Genomic DNA, 16,397 nt, shown 5'->3' on the forward strand with positions numbered 1-16,397 from the left:
TAGGTGTGGACAGCCCAAGGTCGCAACACACCACCCCGGCCACACTGATCAATACAGACACTTTGACCGGCTATTACTGCATGCTGACCTGGGAAACTGCGAAACAAATAAGTGCAAATAAGATTCAATGTATATTCAGAGGACAAGGCAGCAAAGGCTAAGAGTGTGTTTTATAATTTCAAAGTTATAACCAAGGCCCAGTTTTATATTAACCATGTTTTGCGCATTAGCTAGCCGAATGATGACGGGTTGCCCTTATCTCTTCTTATTGCTATGCCATAGCAAACTTAGTTTGTCAAATTCAGAAAAGAACCACCTCTGGAATGCGAAGAAATACAAAACTGTAAACTGATATTCGCATTGTATCCTCGTCGGAGGGACACAGAACCTCCACATCATGTTGAAGCCATATTGACGTTAATTCTTCTTTAATATATAGTGCAATGCAAAGCGATGATAAGTGTTGCATGCTGTATCGGTATTAAACTGTACAGAAAAGAGTATTCTACCCTTTTAAAAATCCTAACATATTTCATTACAATCGTGCCTGTATTCTTTGTGTTACATTAAGCATATTATCCAAACATTATTTCATGAAAATCACGATTTATCAGCCTTTTTCTCATTACTCCAATACAATGCGCCATTTTTTGTATTTTGGCTATTTACAAACGGATATATTTATATACTGACGAATACCATAATAAGTTGATCGATTTTTGGGTATTCTGTTATCACTGGATAACCATTATTCTGAATTTGGATTTTATTCTAATAATCGAGCGCATTTTTAAACGAAATAACATATGCATTTTTTCACAAGTAGTTTTGGTGACAGTATAACATGGGTCACGAGCATCTAAAAACTAATATCACAAAATGATGAAACTGTACGCTTACACTGTACTCAAACGACTTTATGTTAATATCAATTACACTTATACCTAAGCTGCGATAAGTAATGTGTAATTATTGTTGCTTTTCGCCATAATTATGTAGACTAGATTGGAAATAAGCATTAAATGAGTTATTGCACATGCAGATTGACGATGGCTTTATAAAATACCTTGCCAAATAAAAACAAATGACAGTTACTGAAGAATCAGACCATGCTCAACAACACTGGTTATATAACTCATGTCGCTGACAATATATATCATATAAGACTCATAGCTTAGGAATTATTTACAGTACTTAGCTTGACAATAAGAGCAATATTAACAAAAAGCCCATGTCAATGAAAGCACAGTCAAACTTAATGTGTAACACATTGTGTTCTAAACGGTTACGCATACATAATCTTCATACTCTAAAGAATGTTCTCGGGGCATAGTTTCTCCACAAAAAGTACACTTGTTTCGACCGTAAACTATATGAATGCGAAAGATGGTGTTGACATGTAGCGTTATTATTTTAATGCTCTAATCGGTGTATTTTTCCAAAATTGCTGCCTGGGATTTGATAACGCTACGTACAACCTCTCTTTAACAGGCCTGTTTATTTCCCTTCCCAGATCGTTGTACCTCTGTATTTTGTGCTCGTAGACATTCTATTTTGTCAAGCTCAATATGAACATACTTGATCTGAAACGTTTGCTTTGGAAGAGGCAAAGAGAGATCGAATTAGATATGGTGTTTCATCCCGTTTGTTTAATTTTTTGGGCCCAGTATTCTTGTTGAGGCACTTGAGCTCTGTTTGCTCTTACTGTTCGAATGGATATCGGTTGTTTTTAAGTTTACTATATTAATATGCTTTCCGAAACAGCTAAAGTCACTGCGGTATGTTTATTGTCCGTAACTAGAAGCGAATTACAGTTGGTATACAGGTGTTAAGTAATATTTTGTGTCTTAGCTAAAACCTTCTCATTTTAAATAATATAACATTAGAACTTCCTATAATGAAGATTTTTCCCTCATTGTGTTCGTGCTCTCACATCAAAGTTCAATCATTGGGACCTGATAAGAGATTTCATAGCAATAGTTTTTGTCTGAGTGGTAGCGTTGTCAATTTAGATCGGATTTTAATAGCTCTTTCAGACTCTGAATACATACGCAATAGCTTATCTTGATTCTGGAACTTTCGCAGAGGTATGAAACAGCCACAACATTTTGATGGCCTTTCGTTAACCTAACCTCTAAATACACGGCCCTCTGCCAACCAGGGGAGTCTGGCATACATTTTAACCGGACATAATGGATATTTTTGTTTCTCTGGTATCTGCACTTTCTCGTTCAGCGACTTTTAGACTTTAATCCGTGTACGTCAAGCAAGATCAGTTTACGGCTTAAATGCCTACAAGTCGGTACGCACGATGCATGTTCGTCTAATTAAACACAATAGAAAACCTGCAATTACTTCAGTACTTGGTTGGCATTTTAAAATTCAACACTCTCTGATTCTTATGAATTCAGACCAAAAAACTCGTTTGATCTTCACAGAATTACAGTGACTATACCTTCCAACTGAAATAAAGGTCGAGTCATTACCTTACAATACAGAATAAGGTTAATCTTTGCCTTGCTATTGAGCACTCAAAACGTTGGCCATTTTCTACCGAAAACAACCTCGGATATATGCAGGAACTTCAGTAAAAGCAGTGCATAAAATAAATAATAATATAATTGTTTAATTGTAGTGTTTTGGCGTGTAATTATTATACTAAGTTCAAGTTGATTCCCAGTGAAGTGAATTATTGCATAAATAGTTAATGTTCCTTAGAGTAAAATCCTAAGGTTCAACTGCTAAATTACTACGCGATCCTCTTGCAGTGAAGTTAAATGCCGATATTTCTGACATTGTAAACCGTCCTTATACATCTGAGCTTGTTTTCGATGGACAATGACCGAGGTGTTCTAATTGTTTATTGCAAAATCTGTGGCTATGAGTGGGCCGTATTCAAAAGTGTTCTTATCCTCAGCTTTAACCCTGCCTCATTGAAGTTACAAGCTACCTTTTCAATCCACTAAAATGACTTTGATTCTAATTTAAAAAATATCATTAATATAAGTTTTCTATTGATCGATGTCCAACATAAATACCAAATGAACTTGACACGCTTAAAGTGCAAGAACTTATGTGTTAAAGAACAAAGGTAGGTTTGTCAAGGAGATAAATAGGTAAGGATATGTATGTAACATTGTTTTCATTCACTTGTAAAAGTTTATACATACATATACATGGAAATTGGGCATATGAAAATAAAATATTAATAAGTAGTCTGATAAAAAGCTGGATACCAGGGATATGAGCATCATGTGACGACAACATTTAACAAAAAAGCGTGGTTCCGGTCCGGAGACGTAGAAATGAGCAAGGGGACAAACTACATAGTGGGCCAAGAATTACTGACTAGCGTGCCAAAGCCTGAAACACGTTTTTGGTTACATGTAGTTTAGAATGGCTACCCGAGATAGATCGACAGCCACATGTCTGTTTGTCCGATTTCATGACACTTGATTATCTAAGAACGATCTAGAGAACCAATGGCATAGTAAGCCATGGTAGCTCGCTACTGTGCCACAGTCATAGGAGCTCTTCACGTTGCGATGATATTAGTCTGTCTTCAGTTCGGAGTACGAACATTCCTATTGTTGACATTTCTTACCGAATGGAACGATGTAGGGTTTATGCCCGATGAAAAGAGGAATGATACAACATCACCCTATACCATGATTTACACAATACCAGATACAAACAAATATCATAGGATTTGACTTTTCCTCCATTTAGATGCAAGAACTTTCAAATCTCACTAACAAAACTATTGAATGACCTTTCAGTAATGATCCACGATCATGAACCATTTTGTAATGAATGTTATCGTTTTATATTAGTGTTAACGCTACATGTGTTTGGCAAAGATACGTAATTTTAACTTTCCGATGCTTCCAGTTTGGCAGAAATTTGCAAGCATAGATTCAGAAATAGTTCTTATATAAAATGCCAGGCAACGTCCGTATCTAAATATTTATTTTAGATGCATTATTTCGTTATCTAGAATGTGAACTAAAGTATCATAAAAACTAATGACTTTGATCTACGTCAGATAAGCATATGTGGTAACGTTGTATTACATTACTTTCAGGGCATTTTGTTATAGAACGAAACACGTTTTGAGAAATAAGTTTACCAAAAGAAAAACAACAGAAATTAGAATGAACAATGCGTGTTAAAAACTAGTAAACGACCATGATTATAGAATTACTACAAATGGGTGACACGATTTATCAGCACGAATCGCACGAAGGCATTATATAAACCAAGTAGAGGAACGCCAAGCTTTCAGTCCTTTGATTTTATGAAGATTTTGCCAATTCATATTATCTTTAAAACATTTTTGGCTGAAACTTTTTTTGGCTGACTCGGAGTGTTTTGGCATGTGACCTAATTTTCTTCAAATATTTTACATTTTCAAATCATCAAAGAAAAGATTAGTTAATACATGTCGCTTTTATTTTTAATAATGTTTTCTTTATTTGTTCCCAGTTTCAGTACAATGATGCTTTTTATAATGAACTCTATGATCACACAGTTTTAAACCTTTTATTTTATAAGGCAGACTGTGTGTGTAGTTCATAGTTTCAGATAATGACTGCATCGTATCTTTAGGTGTTCTGAATTGTATTCCTCCGTCTGCAGATAGAGTTGGTATCTCTAATCTAAAGTACTTGGGGTCTACCTATAAGTTTATTATTATTTGTTTTATTGTTAAGTTTCCTCAAGTTAATGTATACTTCGATAAGATTTACCTTTTGCGTTTTATCTATTTAGGATTGTTGGGATAAGAGTGAGGTTTGTGCACTTATTTATGTTTACTCTCTTTTCTACTGAGCTTGTTTCTGTAGCTTTTCGTATAAATATTCATGTGAATATTACTGCATAATGCATTTACACACATATGAAATCAGTTGGTTCAGTAAGAAGCTAACTTTCATCGGTCCCAATATATGCTTTTAGGCGATTTAGAACAATTAGCAGCCAATATTGCACAATGTCGAACAAAATTATTATGATTAAGATGTTTTGACCCGTTAGTCTTAGCTTGTGAATTCCTTTTCATTACGTTTTTTGAACTTTTTGTCATTTGTTTAAGCAGTTTTTTCAATTCGACTGTTTTGTCTTCTTTAGTAGCTGATCTGAGTCAACATGTATCCAATTTGATTTAATATTAATCAGTACCGTCGTTTACCAATTCATATTGATTGAACCTTTTGTTTTGTTTTTAGTATACATTAACAGACAAAAAGAATAAAATGAGTGAAAGCGCAATTTCTGATTACGAATATGTGTATTTGTATTCGTATTGTTATACAACGAGCCCATCACAAAAGCTTTACCGATAGATGATTAGATACGCTCAGTGAAACACGAGCTCACTGGAATACGATTCTACTCGAGGCTTAAGGTAGTGTGTATACCCATTACCTCACACTTGTTCCAACAACTATCAATAATTACAAGATAAAAAGTTTTAGCCACAATTACAATTTCCGTTGTATTTTTATGTTAGATGACATTTACCAAGCTTTAAATCGAATGCAGACTACAACAACCATTGATCTCCTTAAAAAACAAGTTTTAATGAATTTATGTGAATAAAGAGTTAAATGAGTTATTAAAATATATATTTAATTTATAGGATAAATCATAATTCGTCTTTGTTATTGATCAATGATCAATAGAAGCGGTAAGTATTCAACAAATTAACTCAAGCATAAAACTCGGTGAGAGTGGCCTAGTGATAGATAAGTCAAGAGGTTGGTGGCTCGAATGTCCCGACTTATGGCCACTCTTAACGGACTTCAATGCTGTTTGTTAACAAGGTAATGGAATCGAGTGTGATTTTACAAGCTGTCAGCATTTCAAGGGACTAAATACCAGATGATACAATTACAAGATAAAACGAAATTGTAAAAAATATTATATATTCTTGCACCCTTTGACTATATGTCATATATTTTCTTGCTACCATTGCCTGTTTTTACATTTCCTTGCTCCCTTTGCCTATTTGTAATATTTCCTTGCACCTTTGCCTTTGTGTTAAATTCCCTTGCTCCCTTTGCCTATGTTTAATATTTCCACGCTCTCTTTGCCTATGTGTTATATATTTCCTTGCTCCGTTTGCCTATGTGTAATATTTCCTTGCTCTCTTTGCCTATGTGTTATATATTTCCTTGCTCCCTATGCCTAAGTGTAATATTTACTTGCTCCCTTTGCCTATGTGTGATATATTTCCTTGCTCCCTTTGCCTATGTGTTATATATTTCGTTGCTCTCTTTGCCTATGTGTTATATATTTCCTTGCTCCCTATGCCTAAATGTAATATTTACTTGCTCCCTTTGCCTATGTGTGATATATTTCCTTGCTCTCTTTGCCTATGTGTTATATATTTCCTTGCTCCCTATGCCTAAGTGTAATATTTACTTGCTCCCCTTACCTATGTGTGATATATTTACTTGCTCCCTTTGCCTATGTGTTACATTTTTTTGCCCACTTTGCCTATGTGTTATATATATCCTTGCTCCCTTTGCCTATGTGTTATATTTCCTAACACCCTTTGACTGCGTGTTATATTTTCTTGCAACCTTTGACTATCTGTTATCTCTCCTTGCACCCTTTGACTGCGTGTAAATCTCCTAACACCATTTGACTGCGTGTTATATTTTCTCTGTTATGTCTTCTTGCACCCTTTGACTACGCGTTTTATATCATTGAACTCTTTGACTGTGTGGTATATATTTCCTTGCAACCTTGGGCTATGTCTTTTATTTCCTTGCACATTTGATTGTGTGTCATATATCCTTACCGCCTTTAAGTATGTGTTATATTTCCTTACACCTTTTGACATTGTTTTATATTTCCTTGCACTTTTCGACTGTGCGCTTTATATCCTTGCACCTTTTGATTGTGTGCTATATATATATTTGTGCCTTTTGACTGTGTGCTATTCTCCTTGCTTCCTTTGACTGTGTGTTATATATCCATGCATTCTTTGACTTTGCGTTATATTTTCTTGCAGCCTTCGACTATGTGTTATATTTCCTTGCACACTTTAAATATGTGTAACATTTCCTTGCATCAATTGACTGTCATACATTTCCTTGCAACGCTAAACAGTGTCTGAAAAATTCTTGCACGCTTTTACTTTGTGTTGTGTTTTCTTGCCCCCTTTGACTGTGTGCTATATATCATGGCACCCTTTAAATATGTGTTATATGTCATTGCCCTCTTTGATAATGCGTATATTTCCCTGCAAACTTTGGCCATATGATATTGTTTCTTGCATCCATTGACTCTCTTTGCAACGCCGGTCTGTTTCTTAAAATGTCTTGCACGATTTGACTTAGTGTTATATAAAAAAAAATCCTTACACCATTTGATTATATTTAATGTTCCTTGAACCCGTTCTCTGTGAAATTCACCAAAGATGTAGACTTGGTGGTAATACAATGAAATGATTTCTTAATAGACCTAGTCTATAGGCATTTCTTATAAATTATTCAAATCCGTAAAACACGTATTTATGAAATTTTCGGCGACTGCACCGCAAAGGAATGTAAAGTAAAAATTGAAGCAAGAAGAGAAGCGATCAGCATCATTGTAGAAAATTGTAGTTCGCTAAATTGCACATATCTTCATCATATAACATTGAGCAAAAAAGAGAAGTAGACATCCATGTCTGGCATACATTTACCTTGTATATACTTAAACGTCAGAACTAAACTAAAAATAATGGATGATATTAACATAAACAAATATTTGACATTTTTATGTTACCACTAAAATGTCAAAAAACTAATGTGAAGCAATGGTAATAGTCTGGCTTAAATTCGTGTGGAGTAATGTCTTCGATCAAATGAGAACATATACTTTAATGATGTAAGTGATTTTCGGAATTTGGGGCTATTTATTCAAAGCGATTATATTTGTTCTGTATACGCACGTAAGTACCACGGGTAGTCCTTTGAAAACCACACAAGCACCAAGTGCACTTCTTGGAATACCATACAGACAACGTTTTTGCGGCAATAACAAAAATATTTGTCTCGTCGGTCAAATTTCGTACTCAGACTTGTCAATTGTAAAAAAACTAGTGGAATCTAATAAGCATTATACATGTGATAAAGATTGTATCAGATTCACGGAGTAATCATTGCCTCAAGTGCCGGGTGAATTTTCGAAAAAATGCAAAATTTGCGGGGTACAACTGCACCCCATCATTATTTCAGATTTTTGATGTTTCATTAAATATTCATTTTTTATTATGTGATAATGATTGAACAAAAAAAACATGTAAATAAGTTATCATAGCGTGCTCCATCCTATTATAACACTTATATACATTTATCAATAGAATTTGGTTTGAAATCCTATGAGCAGGCGAGTAGCCAGGGCCATTTTGGGAACACACAGATAGATGACGGACAGCATATTAACCACTTCACCCTCTCCCCCCTTCGGATTCAAATTCGGTGTATTTGGTATGACAAATACCTCAACCTGTCAAAATTTAATTGCCCAAATGCGTATTTGCGTACAGTCAGCTACACGCCTGTATGAATGTCTGTTAACAAAAAAGAATCCCTAAGGTAATGCAGCAAAGCAAGTAAAGCAAATATCTAACTTCTACGCATGCGCAACGAATAGCAATGGTATATACTCGCAATACCTCCCAATTCTGCGCATTTCACGAGCAAACGTTGCGCCATGTGGTCCCAAGATAATGTCGTGCGGTTGATTTTCTTGATCCTGCTAATGGACAAGAGAGTTAGTTCAAAGGAGCCTCAGTGTTCTTCCTTTCACTACGAAGAGCAGTTGTTGTCAAAAGTGATCCGGATGGAAATAGCGATGGAACAACAACAGCAACGAGTAAATGACGCTCTGGAAAAAGTGTCACAAACTATTGAAATATTTAAAACAGACGCAATTAAAAAAGAAAACCAAATGTTAGACAGAATAAGAGATGCTCTTGAAAGTGCTGATGCTACAATGGTGAATTTCTCTAATAGGACAATATTACTTGAGGACAACCTAAAGAACGCGGTCGATGACTTCGCTCAGGATTCTAAACTGCTGAGTTCGACATTGACTCAAAATGTATCTGAAGCAATCGGATATTTGCATACGTTAGAAGGTATGTCACTTTTTATCAAAAGTTAAATCCCCTATTCTATTTTACAAAAAGTGCGTTTTCTTGGAATTTACCGACGCTTGTATGTCGTAGAAGATATATATGGTAATTAAAACAAATTGCAATATGTACAGTAAAACTTTTATTCTCACTTTATTTATTTCTAAAGGGACACAAAACATGTTTATGCATGTTTTGTTAAATTTGATGCATTATTATAAGTTATTCGTTATATTACAATGTTCAAAACCAAGAAGGCATATAATTTGTGAACAGATGAATAAATATAAGCAATAGTTTGGCGCATATTTAGCCGGGGAATATTTGGCCACAAAGCAATTAAATACTTTTAGGCTAATTCTTATCTGTACAAAAAATATTTTCTTTTGTTAGTTTCGATCATTAAAATGAAATTAGTTACACCAAATACTACATTCAAATTTAAAAAAAAATTTTTTTATCCGTACGCCGTTTGTATATTTTCAGAGAAAGCTGGAACACCAACGATTGCATTTGAAGCAAAGGTCTTAAAGGATCTGAGTGTGTCACCCAATACAAATCTCGTATTCACAGAGGCCGTGTTCAACCATGGTAACGGATATGACGTCATAACTGGCGTGTTCACCTGCCCCCTCAACGGCACGTACTTGTTCACGTCACATCTCTGTAGTTACGGTAGCAAACTCTTTGGCTTCAGCTTAGTGGTGGACGACACTGCTCATACTAGTGGGCACGTTTATGGGAGCAGTTCTTCCCATTGTACGTCGTTTGATGCTATTGCGATATTGCAAGTTGCGAGCAGGGTGTGGGTTCAGACAAATGGTCATAGCGGTAATTTTTATCAAGACTCCAACATGGTGAACACATTTTCTGGTGTTCTTCTTCACCGTTAAACGTATCTATGGTGGTTTATACTAATTATAAAGGTTTGATAACACGTATTACCGTCATAGTATTACGGTGAATTTCATAAGGATCTGGCCGTGTTTGGTTTTGTAAATATACTTACAATGGTGTCAGTGCATGCATTGGCTAATCTCTGCACAAGGAAGATTAAAGTGTAAATGTCATCAATCAAAAGACGATAAAAAATCCTGTCATCAATATGTGTGTGGATGATTAAACTCGTTATAGCACCTAATTATACTTTAATGCGATATATGTTCATCAATATGTCTGTGTATGATTAAACTCGTTATAGCACCTAAATATACTTTAATGTGTTATATGTTCAAACTTCAAATTAAGGTTTCCGATAGATAAACAGCTTGTAATTTCATTGAGCCATGATTAGTAGTAATGTGTATTTGTGTTCCCTGGATAACACATATAAATTTGTTATGATTTGAAAGGGAATTGCGCACTGATTACTAATGTATGTTATATCAATTACTGACAACAATATAAAGATGATGTTATTACAGATAGTATATATGTTATTTATTTCGCCTGATATCGGATGTAATAAGACCTATATTGCATAATTTCAAGACCAAAACGTAATGTTTGTGATATTATTTTGGTATATATTTTATTGTTGCTCTATTCCTAAAACGCTTTGAATGATACAAAACTATTATAATATCATCAGGTTTTCAAAATTCTTATTGTGCGAAATTGAAATATTGAAACGAATGACAAATGAATCAGCTTACTATGATGGCTCATACTGCTCATGTCGCCCATAGGATTTTCAGAATGTTGATGTTTAATCTTACAAATTCGGTCCTTATATAGTATGTCGACAGGGTCATAAGGTGTTTCAATATTAGGTATTCAAATGGCAGCAGCCATTTACATGTATGTAACACCATTATTTAATGAAGGTACACTTTAATAATTCTTCCGCATTCTTTATAACAGTTATATTTCTGGGAAGAATAAAAATCGACAGACTTTTCAAAAAAATGAGCTAATAAAGATTTATTTACATAAGTATGTCTTTTGAATCGTAAAAAAACACATTCATCCGCTTTTCAGGGACACTAACCAATAAATGTTGTCATATACATTCAGCAACAAAAGAAAGTATACATTGTAGTGACATTAATGATTGTAGTGACATTAAGCAATAAATGTTATCATATGCACTCAGCAACAAGAGAAAGTATACATTGTAGTGACATTAAGCAATGAATGTTATCATATGCACTCAGCAACAAGAGAAAGTATACATTGTAGTGACATTAAGCAATAAATGTTATCATATGCACTCAGCAACAAGAGAAAGTATACATTGTAGTGACATTAAGCAATAAATGTTATCATATGCACTCAGCAACAAGAGAAAGTATACATTGTAGTGAACTTAAGCAATGATTGTTATCATATGCACTCAGCAACAAAAGAAAGTATACATTGTAGTGAACTTAAGCAATGATTGTTATCATATACACTCAGCAACAAGAGAAAGTATACATTGTAGTGACATTAAGCAATAAATGTTATCATATGCACTCAGCAACAAAAGAAAGTATACATTGTAGTGAACTTAAGCAATGATAGTTATCATATACACTCAGCAACAAGAGAAAGTATACATTGTAGTGACATTAAGCAATAAATGTTGCCATATACATTCAGCAACAAAAGAAAGTATACATTGTAGTGACATTAAGCAATAAATGTTATCATATGCACTCAGCAACAAGAGAAAGTATACATTGTAGTGACATTAAGCAATAAATGTTATCATATGCACTCAGCAACAAGAGAAAGTATACATTGTAGTGACATTAAGCAATAAATGTTATCATATGCACTCAGCAACAAGAGAAAGTATACATTGTAGTGACATTAAGCAATAAATGTTATCATATGCACTCAGCAACAAGAGAAAGTATACATTGTAGTGACATTAAGCAATGAATGTTATCATAGACACACAGCAACAAGAGAAAGTATACATTGTAGTGACATTAAGCAATGAATGTTATCATATGCACTCAGCAACAAGAGAAAGTATACATTGTAGTGACATTAAGCAATAAATGTTATCATATGCACTCAGCAACAAGAGAAAGTATACATTGTAGTGACATTAAGCAATGAATGTTATCATATGCACTCAGCAACAAGAGAAAGTATACATTGTAGTGACATTAAGCAATAAATGTTATCATATGCACTCAGCAACAAGAGAAAGTATACATTGTAGTGACATTAAGCAATAAATGTTATCATATGCACTCAGCAACAAGAGAAAGTATACATTGTAGTGACATTAAGCAACGAATGTTATCATATGCACTCAGCAACAAGAGAAAGTATACATTGTAGTGACATTAATGATTGTAGTGACATTAAGCAATGAATGTTATCATATGCACTCAGCAACAAGAGAAAGTACACATTGTAGTGACATTAAAAAATGTTTGCTCAAATATGCACTTAGCATCAAGAGAATGTATACATTGTAGTGGCATTGACCAATGAATGCTATCATATGCACTCAGCAACAAGAGAACGTGTACATTGTAGTGACATCAACCACGGAATGTTAAGATATTCTCTCAGCAACACAAATGATTATACATCGTAGTGACATCAAACATGGAATGTTAGGATATTCTCTCAGCATCAAAGAAAGCATACACTTATAAAGTTCCCAATATTTTTTTCAAAATTATGGATCTTTACAGTATGCTGGTTATTAAATATTAAAATGTCTTGGTTGTTATTCATTGTAGTGGACATTATATTGTCTTAAACACAGCTCTGATCATGTTTTATTTGAAATCTTATGAATAGGTTCGAAGGTGCAGTTAAATTATATGTTCACTAAGATTGGCGATCATTTTGGTAGTGAAAAGACATATTTTGAGCATCTCTGATTAAAAAGATGCCTTTAAATTTTAGAGTTTTAGGCAGCCCTTCTTTCACTAGGTAAATTTTCGTATCGTTATGTTTCATTTTCATACAGTTTTTTTTTCAAAAGACTTGGGGTAAAAAGAACGGAAAATATGCTGATACATTGAATATGGATAATCGTATATATATATAAACCGCTAAAAGAAAGAAATACAAGATATAAAATGAAAGGAGAAACCTTATACTTATTATTGTCGTTGAAGGTAAATCCCCTTGAAAAAAAAACATGTTTTAACTTTACCAATCAGTGTCACTATATCGGTTGAACTTGCAACACATACATTTTGACCTTGAGAATTAAAATATACTCAGTAATTTATATGAACATCCGTAAAATATCCTGAATATGTGATATCTTACAATTGCTGATTTTAAAACAGTTTCATACACGGGCTGAAATTCTTAAACCATCTTAAGTCATTTCTCAACGATTTCCTAAAATTGTCATAGTTGAATTCAAAGGAATGTACAAGTGCTTTAATATAAAACTTAAAGTATGTATATCTCATATAATTAAAAATAAATAAAATATTTGATATAGTATAGAACACATTGTAAGATAGTTTATCATATAACCAATGAGATACTTTTGTGGTCATAATCTGGTAACATAGACCACCAAGTCGAAACCATCGATTTGAAATACCACTTGACTATATATAATAAACAAAGTAGTTTGGCTTAAAAGAAAACGTCTTCAGTTCAAAAGAAAAGCTGGAGTAAAGGCTTACAAGACAACACTCAAAACTCGACATACAAACTGTTCAAGCTTTTAAACAAAACGATGACACGATGGAAACAATAGTTTCAGATGGACTCGTACGTTCCTAGTTCTGTATTTTTTTGAAGCTGGACCAACAGAATTATAGCATTCCCAAACATGAGCACTCCTCCAACAGCCGTAAGAATAAAGGACCATCCAAAATCGTACTCGTTCGGATCATGCCGACCTCCGAAGAAGCCCTGGTTTTTCTTTGCAGCATATAGAAATATGCCGGACATGGTGAAACAAACTGAAAGTATGTCAATAGGGTGGTTTATAAAGACAATGCACAATCGAGTTACCACCATGCAAACTCATTAAATAATATGTTAATAGAATTAAAACACGATAAACATTATTAAAGCACCGTTTTTGTAATGAAAAAAATAATGTATTTGGTGTATGAATACTTTGAACTAAAAGGGTAAATATGTTTGACAAATATATATGAACTTATAGTATTTAACGAAAAGCCTGAAGCGCCAAATGGCCTTGCTAGTTGACTAAGGATATAAGGGTGAATTCAATTATAAGTCCCTAATCGCTTAATCCCTTCCATCATCCCCAATCCCCGATTTAAATAAAGAGGATGAAAACCAAATCTTACAAGACACAACACAGAAGGCAATAATGTTTCGGATTCTGTAGAGACTCTGTGGGCCTTCATCTTGTCTCACGTAGTTTACCAACAGAATGAGGCCAACCAGTGAACTGAGAAAACCGAGAATGTCTAACACACGGACCGCCTGTAGCCACCCTGCAAAATCTGGAGAAAAAAACGTGATTCAGTAACTAAAATTCATATTCTCATTGAATTTTTAACATAGCTAGTTTTACGAACATATGAATTCATTATTTTAACTAAACGAATTACTTTAAACTATAATCTCTGACGTAGAGTCGATTTCACACATACATTTGAGATAAATATTGATATGCCCTATTAGCTTACTAATGTCAGGTAGCTATAGGTTTGCTTTTTTCTATTTGATCCTACAACTACGTTTTAACTCCCATGTATTCATTCCTTTATTTTTTTCATCCAATTCGCATAACCATAATAATATGCATATATTAATGTAACACGCTTAATAAACTAGTATACACGTATACCTGGTCCCCTCTCAAGCTTCAAGCAGGGGTTGTTATTGGCACAATACTTCCAGAGGCCCTGGTGGAACTGCCCAGAATTCCGGGTTATCCAATTAGGCGTAGCTAAACCAATCACGATGAATACTCCGCCCATCAACGTTAAAAATAAGGCTAACACAGGTAACGATTTAGACATTGTGAAGTTTTGGCCACTTTTACTGTTTCGTCGGAGTGGTATAACAATCACCTGATATAAATAAAGATTATCAGATTGACGTTTACTACTAAAGTAACTGTAATTTTATGTATATCATTGCATGTGTAACCATCGATTGCCCTTTATTATTGTGTAGCTACCAACTATTCAAAATCAGTATGACTAAAAAGTTAATTACTGTATATGTCATCAAATTAGTCATAATTTAGATCATTTTAGCACCAAACTTTCAATTTAGAGTCAGTTTTCTTTAATCTTCATAATTTATCCACTCTTGATTGATATAAACATCGTAATCGTCAGTCGTTTTTTGTTAAGAATTTACAAGTAAAATAACCAATATTTATACTTCCTGATTCTCTAATGTCATGAATATATATACCATGCTACAATACATGGATACTTAGAGATTACTACCTGCCATTCAATACAAATACACTTGTGCTATTGCACTTGATCGAAAAAGCAATATTCAATTATAATATTAACTACCAAATAATATAAAATCAGTTATTTACCTTACGACCTATTCAAGTCAGTCGAACAAGCAAATCGCAACTACGGTATCACGAAGGCATGGCGGTTATTTTAAGTGTTATAAAAATAGTTAATAACAAGTGTTTTCAAGGCCATCTGTGTTTGAATTTTCTATACTGTATGAACTGTGTTTATTTAAACGATAACCATTTGGCAAATAGATTATGCCCGAGTACTTATGCGTAACTGCATTTACTTCTCTCTTCCGTTATGCATGTATACATGACATGAGCGTTGAAACAATTACATAGGTTTATAGCCGCTTGCTCAATTTTATTAAATCGGGTTGATAAGGTTTAAGAGACTCGCTAATGTTTCATCACTAATTTTTGTTACTCCCGCTAACGCATTTGAAAGCATTAATTTATATTAAAATTATTTAACTCTTGAAGAAAATAATACAATCAAAGTTAAAAAAACCTGATTTACGCCAGTACGCGAATACGCCAGTACAGTAACAAATAGAAAACCGATACATTATCCACTCGCCCAAAAGGTGTCATAGCACCATGTTATAATGTCAATCAACCAAACACGCTGCAGCCTTTTCAAATCCGGTAAGTAACGCGTTTTAAAATTGAAAAGATGTCAAAGACAATATTTGAGCATATATCATCATTTATTGAAATATTCCAGCTGTCAGTATTTTAATTGTAACACTAATGTCATTTTTTTGTAATAAAATAAAACATTTCACAAAACACAAACTAATCTCTTTAAAAGGGATTATACACATTGCAAATTTACCGTTATATAATGCATAATAAACCTACATTGTATAGGAAGCG

At 33.9% G+C, this 16,397-nt stretch overlaps 1 protein-coding gene across 1 annotated transcript; it reads left to right on the plus strand.

Annotated features, from left to right (window-relative positions):
• Positions 1-8,728: 8,728 nt before the first annotated feature.
• LOC128205508 (otolin-1-like) lies at positions 8,729-10,201 on the plus strand. Its single transcript, XM_052907208.1, has 2 exons — positions 8,729-9,133; positions 9,617-10,201. Exons 1-2 carry the CDS (start codon positions 8,755-8,757, stop codon positions 10,021-10,023), a joined length of 786 nt encoding a protein of 261 aa, XP_052763168.1. The 5' UTR covers positions 8,729-8,754; the 3' UTR covers positions 10,024-10,201.
• Positions 10,202-16,397: the final 6,196 nt, after the last annotated feature.

This window comes from Mya arenaria, chromosome 10, assembly GCF_026914265.1.
Source record: "Mya arenaria isolate MELC-2E11 chromosome 10, ASM2691426v1".
NCBI lineage: Eukaryota > Metazoa > Mollusca > Bivalvia > Myida > Myidae > Mya > Mya arenaria.

Excerpts from the sequence above, each read along its gene's own strand:
- LOC128205508 (XM_052907208.1), top strand. The coding sequence starts at position 8,755 with ATGGACAAGAGAGTTAGTTCAAAGGAGCCTCAGTGTTCTTCCTTTCAC. Across the intron at positions 9,134-9,616 it reads ATATTTGCATACGTTAGAAG|AGAAAGCTGGAACACCAACG; the intron begins GTATGTCACTTT and ends GTATATTTTCAG.